Genomic DNA, 15,344 nt, shown 5'->3' with positions numbered 1-15,344 from the left:
TATTCATGTAACTTAACTGACCATACCAGGATGCTTAAAATCTCTGAACTTAAATTGTGCTCACATGAAGCTGGAAATACTTATCTTTGAGAAATTGAATAAACATGATTATTCTTCACTAAATAGTTCAAACAAATTTAAATGTATAACCAACCAGTCACCACTAACAAATTCATATCATTCAGAAAGTTTGTCAAAAAATAAATTAGTCATACTCCTAGTAATTTAATTGTATCTTGCACATGCAGCGAGTTGTATACGCCACGTAGTACACAGTCTCTTCAAATAAAGTTTGGATCATTTTGTTCCAAGGCTTAATTCCTCAACATTCACCTTGAGTTTTATTTTGTGAACTAATATCTACTCGTCTACTTCCTGCAGCTAGCAATGGATGACAAACAGCCACGAGACTTGCTAATTTCCCCATTTCTTTCTGGCATATGGTCCAGATATTGGCAGAGTACACAGGCTTCGGAATCAGATCGTCATTGATTTAAGCCTCACTCTGGGATTTGAGCGTATAATCTAGTGTCAGGAAGTCGGAATAAAATGAAGAGTAAAGAGTTGGATAAAAGGAAATGGATATGGATTCAGCTGCACTGAGGATTTTTGTTGTGCATATTAGCCTGGTAGCAGGGTGAACAGATATTTACATAAGTAAAGTGGAGATCAATAGGGCATAGAATTACAGGAGTTAAAGATAAAGAGGGTAGGGGCTCAAAAGGTAAAATAAGAATGTCTGTCATACAGAGGTCAGGGAGAGCACACCCGGCACTCTCTGAAGCCTCGGATGAACTTGTATCTGAGGTCACCATTGCAAATGTCAGAGCAGCCTTCCCGAAGGTCAACACACGGAAAGCTACTGGCCCGGATGGGGTTCCCGGATGAGCACTCAGGTTTTGCACGGATCAGCTGGTGGGGGGATTGGCAGACATCTTCAACCGCTCTTTACAACAATCTAAGGTCCCTATCTGCTTCAAGAAGGTGACTAACATCCCTGTACCAAAGAAAAGTCAAGCAGCGTGCCTTAATGACTATTGTCCAGTGGCTCTCACGCCCATCATTATGAAGTGCTTTGAAAGGTTAGTCATGGCACGAATCAACTCCAGCCTCCCGGATTGCCTTGATCCACTACAGTTCGCCTACCGCTGCAACAGGTCCGCAGCAGACACCGTCTCCCTGGCCCAGCACTCAATCACAAAGACAGCTATGTCAAACTCCTATTTATTTACTATAGCTCAGCCTTCAACACTATTATTCCTAGGAAACCCATCTCCAAACTCCGTGGCCTGGTCTTCGGCTCCTCCCTCTGCGTTTGGATCCTGAACTGCCTAACCCACAGGCCACAATCAGTAAGGATAGGCAACAACACCTCCTCCATGATCATCCTCAACACCGGTGCCCCACAAGGCTGTGTCCTCAGCCCCCTACTATACTCCTTGTACACCTATGATTGTGTGGCCAAATTTCCCATCAACTCGATTTTCAAATTTGATGATGACACCACAGTCGTGGGTCGGATCTCAAATAATGACGAGAGAGTACAGGAAAGAGATAGAGAATCTGGCGAACTGGTGCGACGACAATAATCTCTCCATCAATGTCAACAAAACGAAGGAGATTGTCATCGACTTCAGGAAGCGTAATGGAGAACATGCCCCTGTTTACATCAATGGGAACAAAGTAGAAAGGGTCGAGAGCTTCAAGTTTTTAGGTGTCAAGATCACTAACAACTTGTCCTAGTCCCCCCATGCCGACACTAAAGTTAAGAAGGCCCACCAACCACTCTACTTTCTCAGAAGACTAAGGATATTTGGCATGTCAGCAATGACTCTCACCAACTTTTCAGATGTACCATAGAAAGCATTCTTTCTAGCTGTATCACAGCTTGGTATGGATCCTGCTCTGCCCAAGACCGCAGGAAACTACAAAAGGTTGTGAATGTTGTCGTGTTTGGCACACTGAAATAACACGGGCTGCAACTGGATGCAGCTTTAACTGAAAGATACTCCAGACCCTGAAGTTAGTTCAATCTGATTTATTGAACCTGTCACACAGTTAGCACAGTTCTCTATGAGTTCGACTCTCTGCTAACCTAAGTGTGATTAATCTGTCTGACTGAACCAGACTAGCTCTTAGGCACGTGCTGGAGGTGTTATGTGATATATCCACCCTGACTCACTCTGTAGATGTCCCCAGTGGAAAGCGGCGGAGTGTGAGTGCCTCGTGCCTTTTATAGTGGGAAACCACCCCCAAGTGTTCTGCCTGCTGATTGGTTATGTCCTGTTCTCTGTGTTCATTAGCTGCCTGTCTTTATCTCATTATGTGCATGTCTGCATATCATGACAAATGTAGCCCAATTCATCACGCAAACCAGCCTCCCATCCATGGACTTTGTCTACAATTCCCACGCACCCCGGACATACTCTCTTTCACCTTCTTCCGTCAGGAAGTTTGAGGTCACATACCAGCCGAATCAAGAACAGCTTCTTCCCTGCTGCCATAAGACTTTTGAATGGACCTACCTCGAATTAAGTTGATCTTTTCTCTACACCCTAACTATGACTGAAACATTATATTCTGCAGTCTCTCCTTCCTTCCCTATGTACGGTATGCGTTGTCTGTACAGCATGCAAGAAACAATACTTTTAACTGTATACTAATACATGTGACAATAATAAATCAAATCAAAACATGCACGATAATGATGTAACTTCTAAGGCTAGTTGTTCAGATAAGGCTCGATCAAAAGGGATAAGTCATATATCAGTGTCAGGGTTAGTTGTGTACAGGAAGAAAACAGCTGAAAATGATCAAAATTACAGGCACGCCCTGCTGGAAGCAGAGCTCGCCCAAAATCAAGCTTTCATCCTGAAGGCTGCCATTTTAAAACCCAGAGATTCTACGCTGAACTCAAAGGGAAGGTTTCCCAAAGGAAAGATGCAGACTGTGTGTGGTAATTATCAATGGAGTTGGTTCTTGGTGTTAAAACCTATGAGATAGTGTTTTGGGGAAGGTATATTCTCGGAGTTGAGGAAAGTAGGTACATTTGGAATGTGATTAATTCAAGTATAAGGTGTGTCTGGCCATTATGCAGTTATGTATAATTTTTGTTCTGTATAATTTTTGTTTTGTATGTTGCCTTTTGTGTTGGGCATTTTACAGTTTCATAAACATTTTCTTATTTGAATGATTACAAGACTAGACTTTTCCTCACTGGTTTACATCTCTTTTCTCGCATTTTACCAAATTGCAAATTAAACAGTTGGAAACCGGTGTTCCAAGTTTCCTTTCTGGGATTTGGGAATACCCTCAGCTGTGTTCTTGACACTAGGTTGACACTGCAGTGCAATACTGAGGGAGTAATGCAAAGGCAAAGATTCCGGGCGTGATTTACCGGCCATATCCCACTGGAATCGGAGCAGGACGCGGCTGGTAGATGCCGGGAGAGGCCTCCCCTGGGATTACCGGATGGACGATACACCTTGCGAGACCAGATTTCGCCGGATGTCGCAATCTGGGTCCTGCCCATTATGGAACTCATTTGGCCAGATCAATTGGCCTCCTGGTATCTATCACTCTTGCTGAGGAGACCCCAGTTGTGTGCTGAGTAGTCCCCACACTTTCAAGAGTGTTCCAGTTTAAAGCCAAGTTAATTTTGTTTTTCTTTTAATAACATTAAATTGAGGATCATTAAGTTTCACAGATCATTTACTCTCTTGCTTCTTGGTTACTGAACAGTGTGACATGACTCACTCTACTGGACCCAGTCTGTGAACAGTACCTTTAGCATAATGACAGCTTTAATTTCTGACTCAAATATCGTGCCCGTGAAGCGCACCTTGGCTTATTGCACAAATTCACATGCTTTTCATTTCTAATTTTTTATGTTGTCAATCATTTTCCTTCCTTTTTCACCTGAAGGTAATGGGTCATTGCTGTGCAAGATTCAACTGATAGTAATCATCAGCAATTTAACCACCCTTCCATAATATCACGACATAATGCAATGCTATCTTCACCTGAGGTTTTCTCATGATGATCACCGTAGAGACTGATAACTTTACAAAACAAAATTCTAACTTCCAAAGACTGAAAGGATTACAAAACAGGCTATCAACTTTTAAGACTTTCACTGTAACAAGCAAACTAAAAGCAACATTGACCAAATACGCTTTCAGTAGGCAATGTATATTATAGCTACAGAAAAGTTTCTCATTAATTTTTTTAATGACTGAAATTCCCCCTCCATAGTTACACTATACTTATGCAGATACTTCATTCTACAGGAATCAGTCCAATCCAATTCTTAGCTCCAGAGGATTACTGATTTTCTTTCCCTTTCCCATCAGGTTACTTCTAATCCCTAAATTGACTTTCACAGTGAGTGATGAAATGGGAGATTCTTCCTTCTAGCCAAAGCTAGGTGAATCTTTGAGCCTCGTTTAAACCCGCATTGATCTCTTCAATCTGAGTGTGAGCTGTGTAGTGAACAATAGAGACTTGTGTCTTCAATGCTGCTCTCTCGCTTAGATTCAAGAAAACTCACCATGTCTGTGAGGTTCAGTGATATTTTTGGAAAATCTGCAACTTTGTCCTTCAATAGCTTCCTATGGACATTTCCCTCTCCAAAGCCCATCTCCACGGCAATGTGAATCACATGGCCCTTGTATCTAGGTAGGCACCATGACCCACGTCTCCATCCTGTCTTGAAATTAAATAGACAGTCTAAAGAAAAGTCCAAAAGGACCTGCTATACCCAACATTTCCCTGTGACCAGGAAAACCAAAGTTCATCCACCATCAGCATGACTACCCTGTCATTGTTTAGTGTGAATATCTTGTACCTTCTTCCCAGTAAACAACCCAGGCCCCCCCATCAACGTTCAATAACTAAGCCACTCAGGCTCCTGATCAGCAGGGATCAGAGCAGGCCACATGACCATCCCATATCCTACTCCAAACCAAAGACACAGTCCCAAAACATACCTATCCCACAAACTTCACATCTGCAACTGTTTATACACATGCATTTCTAGTTATGGATCACTGAATATCAGCTGGGAATGAGAACCCTGAACATATTTCCACTCCTCAGCCCAGGACACCGAGATAAATTGTCACATGATATCAGAGTCCAGGGATTGAATGTAAGTTTTTTTACCAAAGAGAGGAGAAGCATATAGGAGACCAGCAAAGTTATTTTAACAGACAACTTCAATCAACATAATCAATCAATGCTTTATGATGTGGGCACTGTCAGGAGAGTTGTGAACATTCAAGATACCAGAGACGGGATAAGAAATAGACCGAAAACTAAAAACGATGAGTGTTTATTAAGTAATAACTGGTGGTGACAGTGGGATGCCTTTGAGATAACTACGGTTCCTGATTGTCATTAATGAATAGGAAACTCAGTACAAGTATGTTAAACTGAGAGGGACAGTTAATTCTGGAGGGGCATCCCAGAAAATACAAATGAATTGATTAAGAGACCTGAAGTGGTGCATGATGCTAAGAGCTTAGGGAGGGTGCCAAAGAGATTGAATAGAATGCTGGCAGATACACGGGAGAGCTGTGAAACTGGGATTGTTCCCGTTAGAGCAGGGAAGCTTAAAGGGCAATTTGATTGTGGTGTTCAAAATTTTGGATTATTAACTGTTTCCAGTGATAGAAGAATTGGTAACAAGAGGATATAGATCAAAGATAACTGGCAGAAGAACCAGAGGTGACATGAGGAATACATTTTGACAACAAATAGTTATGATCTCAATTGCGCTGCCTGAAAGAGTGCTGGGCGCAGTAACATTCAAAAGGGAAATGGATAAATACTTCGAAGTGGAAAGACTGTAGAGAATCAGCAGGAGAGTGGGGCTGATTGTATAGTTCTTTCAACAAACTGGCATGGGCATTATGGACCAATGGTTTCCTTCTGAGCTTTACATTCTATAATCTAAGTGGGGAGGACAAAGGAAGGTGAAATTCAAAACAGACAAGTTATAAACTAAAATGAGGTCAGCAGCGCCACCCAAAGCTGCAGACTGGCCGTCCGACCGATCGGAATTTCTACAAATGGGGAAAATTAAATTCTCCATCTGAGGGTCGGAGGAGGGCTTCCATAAAACATGGAAGTCATTCACTCGGTTGTTCCAAGACCTGTTTGTAGCCAACACTTAAGAAGCCAAAGAATAGGAGGAGGTAGCCATGATACAGCAAGGAAGGGGGGTAGGAGGGGAGGGGGGGGGGGGGTGAGCAGAGAAACATGGAACCTAACTGTGGTGGTATGTATTAGGGGTAATGTGGTACCTGTGAAGCCGAGAGGCTATTGGCTGACAGGTCCCGGGTCCTGGTTGGATCTGCCGACTACTGGCTCCGCCCTGAAGGCGGAGTATAAGAGCCCGAGCTTCTCCCCGCAGCCTCATTCTGTTGCTGAGCTGCTGGGGACAAGTCTCGCTTAATAAAGCCTAGATCGACTTCATCGCTTCTCGTCTCGCGTAAGTCATTGTGCGCTACATCAACCATGCCCAACAAAAGAAGCAAAGGGGGACAGGGGCAACAAACAGAACCAAAAAAACAGCGGGGAACGATAAACAGGAAACCACAGCTGCCACTGTAAATAATACAAGAGAAAGAACAACGATATATGTCTGTAAATGTTGAAACTGACCGATGTGTATATATTATTTTTTCTCATATCTCTGACTGTTGTAAAGTGGGGAAGGCACTGACTGAGCGGGAGGAGCACTAAGCCGCAGTGGAGTTGGAGGTGGGAATGTTGAGAGACCAACAGAAAAAGCTCCAGGGGAAGGTGGAGGATCTAGAGAACAAGGTCCCGCCGGCAGAGCCCGAGAATCGTGGGTCTCCCGGAGGGATCCGATGGAATGGACGCAGGGGCATACATAGCGGCTATGTTTGAGAAGCTACTGGGGGAGGGGATGTTCTCCCGACCCTTGGAGGTGTACAGGGCGCAAAGAGCGCGAGCGAGGAAGCCGTTTGTAGGCGACCCCCCGAGAGCAATGATGGTGAGATTCCAGAGGTATCTTGACAAGGAGTGCATTCTATGGCGGGCTAGGCAGTCGCGCAGCTGCAAATGGGAGAATAGTGGGTATATATCAGGCACGAAGCGCGGACGTGGCCAGGAGAAGAGCAGGGTTCAACCAGATAAAATCAACCCTTTTCAAGAGGAAGGTAAAGTTTGGACTACTGTACTCGGCCCGTCTTTGGGTTACGCACTAAGAGCAACATTTCTACTTCGAGTCGCCCGAGGAAGCGATTGACTTCGCAAGAAGGAAAGGGCTGGTAGCGGACTGAGGTGTTGGACTGAACTTTGCTGCACTGCTCATGTGTTTTCTTTCTCTTCTCTTCAGTTATTTTTTTTTTTAAAAAAGAAAAGTGTTTGTCTTTGGTCATTACTTGTAATGCCTTTTGTGTTGAGTTCGGGTCTGCAGACGAATTGCTTGAGTTAAAATTTGCATTTGCACTGATGGGGGATGGAGGTGTGAATGTGAGATCTTCTTTTTGATTTTCTCTGGGGGGGGGGGAAGAGAGAGAGAGAGAGAGAGAGGAGGGAACAATAGATGGGAAAATGTCTGGCGCCATGGGCAGGTGCCACCAAGCTAGCTGGGCGGGCTAGCTCACTGCAGCGCAATGGGGGGTGAGCAGATGGTATGCTTGTTGGAGAGGGCTGTGTGCAGAGTGCTGTTACTGGGGGAGGGGTGAATGTTCTGCTGATGGGGGAGGGGTTTGGACATTTATAAGGAGCTTATGGGGTCAGAGGAAACACAGACCGAGGAGCTGAAACACAAATGGGAAGAGGAATTAGGAGGAGAGTTACAGGATGGTCTCTGGGTGGATGCGTTGAGTAGGGTCAACGCGTCCACAACATGGGCCAGGCTCAGCCTGATACGTTCACTGGGCTCACATGACAGTGGCCCAGATGAGCAGGTTCTTTGGGATAGAAGACAGGTGCGCAAGGTGTGCGGGAGGACCAGCGAACCATGTCCACATGTTCTGGACATGCCCGAAGCTTAGGGGATTCTGGCAGGGGTTTGCGGATGTCATGTCCAAGGTGTTGAAAACAAGGGTGGCGCCAAGTCCAGAGGTGACGATTTTCGGGGTGTCGGAAGATCCGGGATTCCAGGAGGAGAAAGAGGCAGACGTTCTGGCCTTTGCTTCCCTGGTAGCCCAGAGACGGATACTATTAGCAAGGAGGGACTCAAAGCCCCCGAAGTCAGAGACCTAGCTAACTGACATGGCTAACTTTCTCTGTCTGGAGAATATCAAGTTTGCCTTGAGAGGGTCAATGTTAGGGTTCACCCGGAGGTGGCAACCGTTTGTCGACTTCTTTAGGGAAAATTAACCGTCAGCAGGGGGGGGGGGGGGGGGGGAGGAGCTGAAGGGGGGGGCTGTGGGGGTAGTTTAGTGTGGAGTAGGAGGCTAGAAAAGGTGGGACCTGTGAGGGAGGAAGATGGCCTTTGCACTATGTTTATATCTGTATGTACACTGTTTCTTCTGTTACTGTTATAAAACCATAAATACCTCAATAAAATGTTTATTAAAAAAAAAAGAACGCTGAACTACATATCTAAAAGAATAGGTGACAAGTCAAGGAAAGTTATGCTCAACTATTATATTTTGCACAGATTCTACCTGACCGCATTTGTCGAAACCTGGTTGAGATACTGGGGATATATGTTCAAGCACCGGAGGTAATTCCTAGCAGAACCTTCCAACAAATCTCTACCATTAGGGATCTGATTGACATGGAAAGAGTGGAGGAAGGGTTGGGCTTCTTATCCCAGAAAAGGGGAGAAGCGAACAGGATCTTATAAGCAGACATATGACACCAAACAGGAAAAGATAAAATCAGGAAAACTGGGGAAACTGGATTGCGAGGGGAGAACAAAAGGGCAGAGAGGAGACTATTAAAAGTTCTGAACTCACCTTCGAGTCCTGACCTCTGGAGTTTGCCTCTATCCCATTCTGTACCCTACAATACCCATGTACCCTGGAACTCAAGTGCATGTTGCACTTCAAGGCAATTGCTGACTGTGAGATGGGGTATATTTGGCAACAGGAATCGGTCCGTGCCAACTGTGAATTTTTTTTGTTTAAAAAGCGGAACAAGTATTTCCACTAATGTTTCGTTGAATGCATTCTTCACCGGTGGGCCTGCGGTCCTGCAACCAGCTTCGAGGAGGGGTGGGGAAATCCGGCGGTACAAAGATACATTAAATGTCAGTGGAATGTATTGTTAATCCTCACTTTGACATATCCCCTTTTCACATTTCATCCGCCTTCAGGGGACAAGCCATCTCTCCACAATCAGTTGCTTAAATAAAACGACATCTAGAAAACACTTCGAATGAAAGAGAAACCCCCAGAAACTGAAAGCACGCCGGAAATCCTGCTAGTTTTTAATTTCTGTAAGGTTCCCCACCGCGGTTATTTTCTAAATCACATTTCTTTTTTTTTAAAACAGCTTGCCCAAATGTATTTTTTTTAGTCCTTAAAAAATTTCCCGATTTTGAAAAGGGAGGGACCCTTGCTGGAGGGACCCGCACAACTTTCACCCCCCAAAACACAGAAACGCGCGTTAGAAACCTGACAATCGCCAGATCGGGGAGTGAAAAGAAAGGAGGGTTTTGATGGACACGAACCAGTACCTTCGGCCTAAGCGAGGGGCAGCTGCTCGGAGTGAAATAACAGGAAGAAACTTCCTTTGCAGTTGGTTGGTGGTGGCTGAAATTGACACAGTTGGGTATTGGCCGCCCAGAGCTGGGCGGGGGAAGGGATTGGATGGGAAACTGACAACTGCAGGCTGCCAGCTCCTCCCCGCTCCCCTCTGAATCTCACTTCAATCCGCCGGCGGGACTCCTCCGGCTCGTGGGCGCAAATCTTAAAATCGTTCGGCAAGGAAAGACAGGCGCAAGGTTCGGATCGGCTCCAATTCTAGGAATCGGTGCCTTTATTTTGACAGTCGCTGTACTTCCCCGCAGTACATATTCCCCCCCCCCCCCCGCCCACCTCCGGACCGGGCGCAAGGGGTCAGTTTAGACCCTTCGGCCACGCCCGGAAAACCGGCCAGCTTCCGATTCGCTTTGGAAACCGCGGCGCGAATCTCCGGACTCGTCGCGGGCGAGAGGAGGCCCGGCGAATAGACTGAGAGGCGGAAAACGAGAATCGCGCCAGGCGCCAAACCGTTTGCGATGCAGGCGGCCCGCTCCTGTAGGCGAAATCGGGATCCCGCCGTGGCGAGGAACCAATTATCACCCCTTAAAACCCCATTTCCGTACAATTAACGGGAGCCACCCCTTATCCAATGGCCTCTCGTCATTCAGCGGCCTCCCCAGCAAGTGGTCACACCGATTAGAACTCCTTTTGAGAAACATGGACGTGGCAGATGGGCTGCTGCAGGGAGCCGGGGACATCAGCCATCTTCGCTCACAGACAGTGAGCCCGGGAGTACTGGCCCTGTGCTTGGGGAGGGGGGGGTGGTAACTGGGGATGCAGTACCTGGCATGGTGAGGCTGGGGTATCAGGGCTGGGAGAGCACTGCGGGCGATGGGGTTGGGGGGTGGGTGGATGTGTGCAGGTCCGCCATGTCAATCCTTGGGCCGTGTGCTCCCGTACAGGGAGCAACCTCAGCCCCGGCCTGTCTGCCCCACCGACCACCCATAACTTCCACTGACCACGGAGGCCTCTAGCCGTGCGGCTGAAGGCTATTGCTAATAGGAAATTGGCAATCGTGGTTAAGTGAGCACTTCACACAACCCAAGCGGATCCCCATGGATGGGCGGATCATGTAGCATGTGGGAGTCATTGCCTACCATCCGAATCACACCTTGATTCATGGACACTGCCTGAACACTGCAGGAGGCAACACCACACACACAGCTGCCAACCTTTGAACACCTAAGGGATGGACACCAGCCGCTCTGGGCACATGTCCGCGGCCAAGTGTGTGTGGGCAGGGTGTGTCCGGGGGGAGGGGGGGGGGGGGGGCGGGGGGGGGGGGGGGGGGGGGGGGTTGGTGGTTGGCCCGCATCCCGGAACAAAGAGCCAGAGGCATCATACTGGTTGTGATGAATGTATTTTAATGTTCTTTGTACAAGTGTACGTCACTGCCCCATTATCCTGATGGTGCCACCCTACTATACCCACCCTCCCTCCCTTCCCCAACCCCCTACAATGCCCCTCCCCCCAATTCACACTTGATTCCTTACCCCCCATCTACTCCCCCCCCCCCCTCCCTCAGTGTCCTCAGTGATCCTCAATGTGCCTTCCTCGCTCCACCGCTATTTTGAGGTGTGTCCCCAGGATGCACATCAGAGGTGGAGGCAGCCAGCTGCTTACCAACACTGTGGCCTTCGGTGCCCTTGGCAGGCATCCTCTGGGGCTTTAGGGCCGGGGGGGCCCCGGCACACTTGTCGGCGGCACATGCTTGGACGTCTCGCCCTGTTCTGGGTGCTGGCTGTGAGATTCGGCCTCATCAGGGGCTGGAACTTGGGGGAGCTGGTGGTCACTATTGACACTCCATAGGATTGGTCTGCATTGCTATCCAGCACCCCCCTCCTCCCGGATGGTGCGCATAGGGCCAGCTCTTGTGGCCCCCAATGTCTGCATCATTGTGTCGATGCCCTTGCTCCTCAGTGATTGGGCCATGCTCTGCAGAGATTCGGCAATGTCCACCTGTGACTGGGACAAGCTCCGTCGCGCCTTGGCTATTCCTATCTGAGACCGGGATATGTCCCGCAGCACCTCATCAAGGTCAGCCTGGTACTGGGTCACATCCCCACATCGAGTCGGACAATCTGCCAAGGCCCTCAGCCATGGTCGTCACCGACTGCTCAACACCTTGGACACCTTCACATATGCTGCTGATATTGTGCACCAGGCTCTCCACTGCGGCTGCCACCCTAGCAGTGTTGGCTTTGGTGCTACTCATTGCTGCCGATATCTTCTGCACCCGTAGCCTCTGGGACTCCTCCAATCAGCTTTGGACCTGCTGACATCTCCCTCTGCCTGTCCCGGCCGCACCCTAACATCTCCATCAGCTCCGGTAACCCTGTTTCAGAGGCTCAGCATTTGGCTGGAACCCAGCTGGGTCCTGGGATCCAGCAGCCCTCCAAGTGCTGTCTTGCCTGGGTGTTCAGTCTCCACCTGATGTGCATCAGCGACTGTGTGGTGCTCACCAGAATGTGTCCCGTCAGCCTGTCCTCTAACATTGCCCACCGAGCTGTGTGTATCTGTTTTGGTGGAGGGCGGGGATGACAGCTGTGACGCGTCGACTGTGGCATCCTCGTAGCTCTCCTCTGAGGTGGTCTCATAGTCGGCAGGGCAGGGGGCCACCCTGGATTGGCCATCAGCTGGAGGACCTGTGGAAGAATGAACATGTGTTCAGATGAAGGGATGGGTCAGTCTGTATGGCAATAACAACTCACGTGTGATAGTCCATCCGGGTGGGGTCCGGTGGATCCTCACCTTTGCGGCATGCCCGACCTCCGCGTTGTGGGCAGCACGGTAGCACAAGTGGATAGCACTGTGGCTTCACAGCGCCAGGGTCCCAGGTTCGATTTCCCGCTTGGTCACTGTCTGTGCGCAGTCTGCACGTTCTCCCCGTGTCTGCGTGGGTTTCCTCCGGGTGCTCCGGTTTCCTCCCACAGTCCAAGGACATGCAGGTTAGGTGGATTGGCCTTGATAAATTGCCCTTAGTGTCCAAAAAGGTTAGGAGGGGTTATTGGGTTACGGGGATAGGGTGGAAGTGAGGGCCTAAGTGGGTCGGTGCAGACTTGATGGGCCGAATGGCCTCCTTCTGCACTGTATGTTCTATGTTCTAATGGTCTATGTGTGTTCTATTGCTAACCGCTCTGTCCTCGGCCATCCTTCTAACCCCCAGGGCCCATTCCTCGTCGTGAGGATTCTTATACCCGGCACCCCTCCGCCCGTCTGGGCCCTCTCCCGATGATTGTGGGAGAGCTTCTCCTCTGGTGACAGAGAGGGTATCGTTAGCCACACGTGTAGTTCACATTGGTGGGGGGAGGGATGTGAAGAGAGGGTTGGGGTGTAGGGTGGACTGGGGGGCAGATGGGGGATTGTGGAGTTAGTCACGTTGGGGGGATTCGGTGGGGTGGGGGTGGGATGTCAACTGACCCGTGCTGCCTGGCATTGTTGACCATCTTGCGGCACTGGAGGCCAGTCTTCCTTGCCACGCTGCCCAAGCTGACGGCCGCTGCCATCCCGTCCCTGGCGGGACAGGCTGCCCTGTGGCTCACACTCTGGGACTCTCGGGTGAACAGGACATCCATCCTGGCCTCCCACCACATCTTTGAGCCTCCCCAGGTCCGTGTTTTCAAACCTTGGGGCCTACTGTCTCGGTGCCATGGCTGTGAGCTGAGTAAGCTTGGTTGTGCAAGTGGTTTTCAAGTGATATTTGACCAGACCTTGTGGAGGGGCTGGTGAGCGTGGAGCCGGAGAATCGGCTGGCAAGCCTTCATTTGCATTGTGAGGCCCATGGGGTCTCATTAAGTGGACCAATTACCTTTGAATAGCGTTGCCAGCCTTGCTGGACCAAGCGCCGGGAAGCTCCTGGCAGTTCCCGCTCGCTAACACACAGAAACCTTTCCGAGAATCGTGCCCTTGGCTCTCCCCGCCACCCACTAACAGGGACCACAAAAGTGGCGCCCTGAGAAAGATGCAGTTGGTTCTGCGGTTTGGACATGGCGCAGGATTAGATGAGACCTATATTCAAACTCAGCCTGCCTTCAGTCCCTGCCAAAGGAGACGATTGTATAGATTACATCTGCAGCAGGATGTTCATTCGGAGAGCTTCACATATTCTGTGCCTGAAGGAGTGAGCTGGAGAGATGCACAATTAGTACGGCATTATTACAATAGTTGCGACATTCTTCCAGCCCACTTTACAGTGGCCCAATCAGACAAAAAATTAACTCAGAACCACCATAAATGATTGGGTGAGGGAGAGGTATGAGCAAAGGCTGGTACTGAAATCGGTTTTTAAGCTTGGGGGGGGGGGGGGGGGGGTGAGTGAGCAAAGGCTTGCACTGAATAGAGTTCAAGCTTGAGAAAGAAGGAGTAGAGTGCGGAGCCACAACAAAAACCACCAATGGTGGGGCAAAGAGTCCATTCTTGGGTTGTTGGAGGAGGTTCGGGATGGTAAGGCCACAGAGAGATCCATAAAAGGACGAACATTTTACATTGGGACGCGATGTAGTTCAGCAAGTGTAGAGTTACTGGGACTTGGGTGCAGAACAGGATAGGACCAGCAACGGTTAGGATGAGCCAAAATGTATTTGAGGTGGAGAATAGTTAGGGTTGAAGGTGCCAAAGGCAGGCATAAACATTTCAGTAGTGATGGGCTGAAGTCGGGGCAGGAGCAGAGGATGTTACATAGGATGAAATAGGTATTTTGGATCTTCAATCAGTAAAGATAATCAATGTCCCTCATCCATTTGTGTGCACATTGTGTTGTCACCCACTCATGCCATCTTTCATTTGCTCCATCTCAGGCCTTTTGTCCTCCATTCCATCACAACCTCTCTAGTACCCTCTGCTCCACAAGGCAAATTCCTTTTCTGTTCCCGTCCTGCCATTCTCCCAAGGGCCCATTGAAGTCTCCATTGCTGACTCTGTGCAGCAAACACGATTGTCTTTTCCTTCTTTCTTCCCGACCTTCCCACCCTGTGTGTTCACCGGAACTACTCACACCAACCTCCTACCCCTCTGCCAGAGGATCAAAAAATAACCACCCTTTCTGTGGCATGGTGGCACAGTGGTTAGCACTGTTGCCTCAGCTCCAGGGACCTGTGTTCAATTCCGTCCTTGGGTGACTTTCTCTGTGGAGTTTGCACTTTCTCCCCATTTCTGCGTGGGTTTCCTCCAGGTGCTCCGGGTTCCTCCCAGTCCAAAGATGTGCAGATTAGGTGGATTGGCCATGCTAAATTGCCTCTTAGTGTCCAAAAGGTTAGGTGGGGTTACTGGGATAGGGTGGAGGCGTGAGCTTAAGTAGGGTGCTCTTTCCAAGTGCCACTGCAGACTCGATGGGCTGAATGGCCTCCTTCTGCACTAAATTCTATGAAATATGGTTCCAGAGTATCCATTCACTCAAACCTTGCATCTGTTACTTTATTATGGCTGATTACATTGTCATTTTGCTTTCACTGAAATTTGGGCTAATTGGTGACAACAGTTGTCCCTAGCCACACGATATCAGCTTCCTCTCCCAAACTGCCATCTTTGTCACCAAGCTGCTCCTCTGAAACCGTGTCCGCCTTTGAACACTTCATCTTGGTCTACTGGTCTTGTCTCTCCTCTAAAATCATTCCC

General features: G+C 48.7%; 1 protein-coding gene across 5 annotated transcripts in view; it reads right to left on the bottom strand.

Annotated features, from left to right (window-relative positions):
* casp7 (caspase 7, apoptosis-related cysteine peptidase) overlaps nucleotides 1-15,344 on the bottom strand; it is a 76,840-nt gene that overhangs the window by 61,307 nt on the left and 189 nt on the right. Inside the window, exon 1 of one of the 5 annotated variants that reach the window (XM_072479429.1) lies at nucleotides 9,665-9,827. The exons of 1 other annotated variant lie outside the window; for it this stretch is intronic. Coding sequence is in view for 1 of the 4 variants with exons in the window: in XM_072479428.1 (XP_072335529.1) it covers nucleotides 9,264-9,291 (28 nt within the window). In the remaining 3 variants the exon portion in view is untranslated. Of the gene's footprint in view, nucleotides 1-8,942; nucleotides 9,242-9,263; nucleotides 9,592-9,664; nucleotides 9,828-15,344 lie in introns of those variants that run through there. 3 more of the 5 variants (XM_072479433.1, XM_072479428.1, XM_072479430.1) reach the window with 3 other exon arrangements.

The sequence above is a fragment of the Scyliorhinus torazame genome, chromosome 16 (genome assembly GCF_047496885.1).
Source record: "Scyliorhinus torazame isolate Kashiwa2021f chromosome 16, sScyTor2.1, whole genome shotgun sequence".
NCBI lineage: Eukaryota > Metazoa > Chordata > Chondrichthyes > Carcharhiniformes > Scyliorhinidae > Scyliorhinus > Scyliorhinus torazame.
This window is presented reverse-complemented; position numbering and strand designations above follow the sequence as displayed.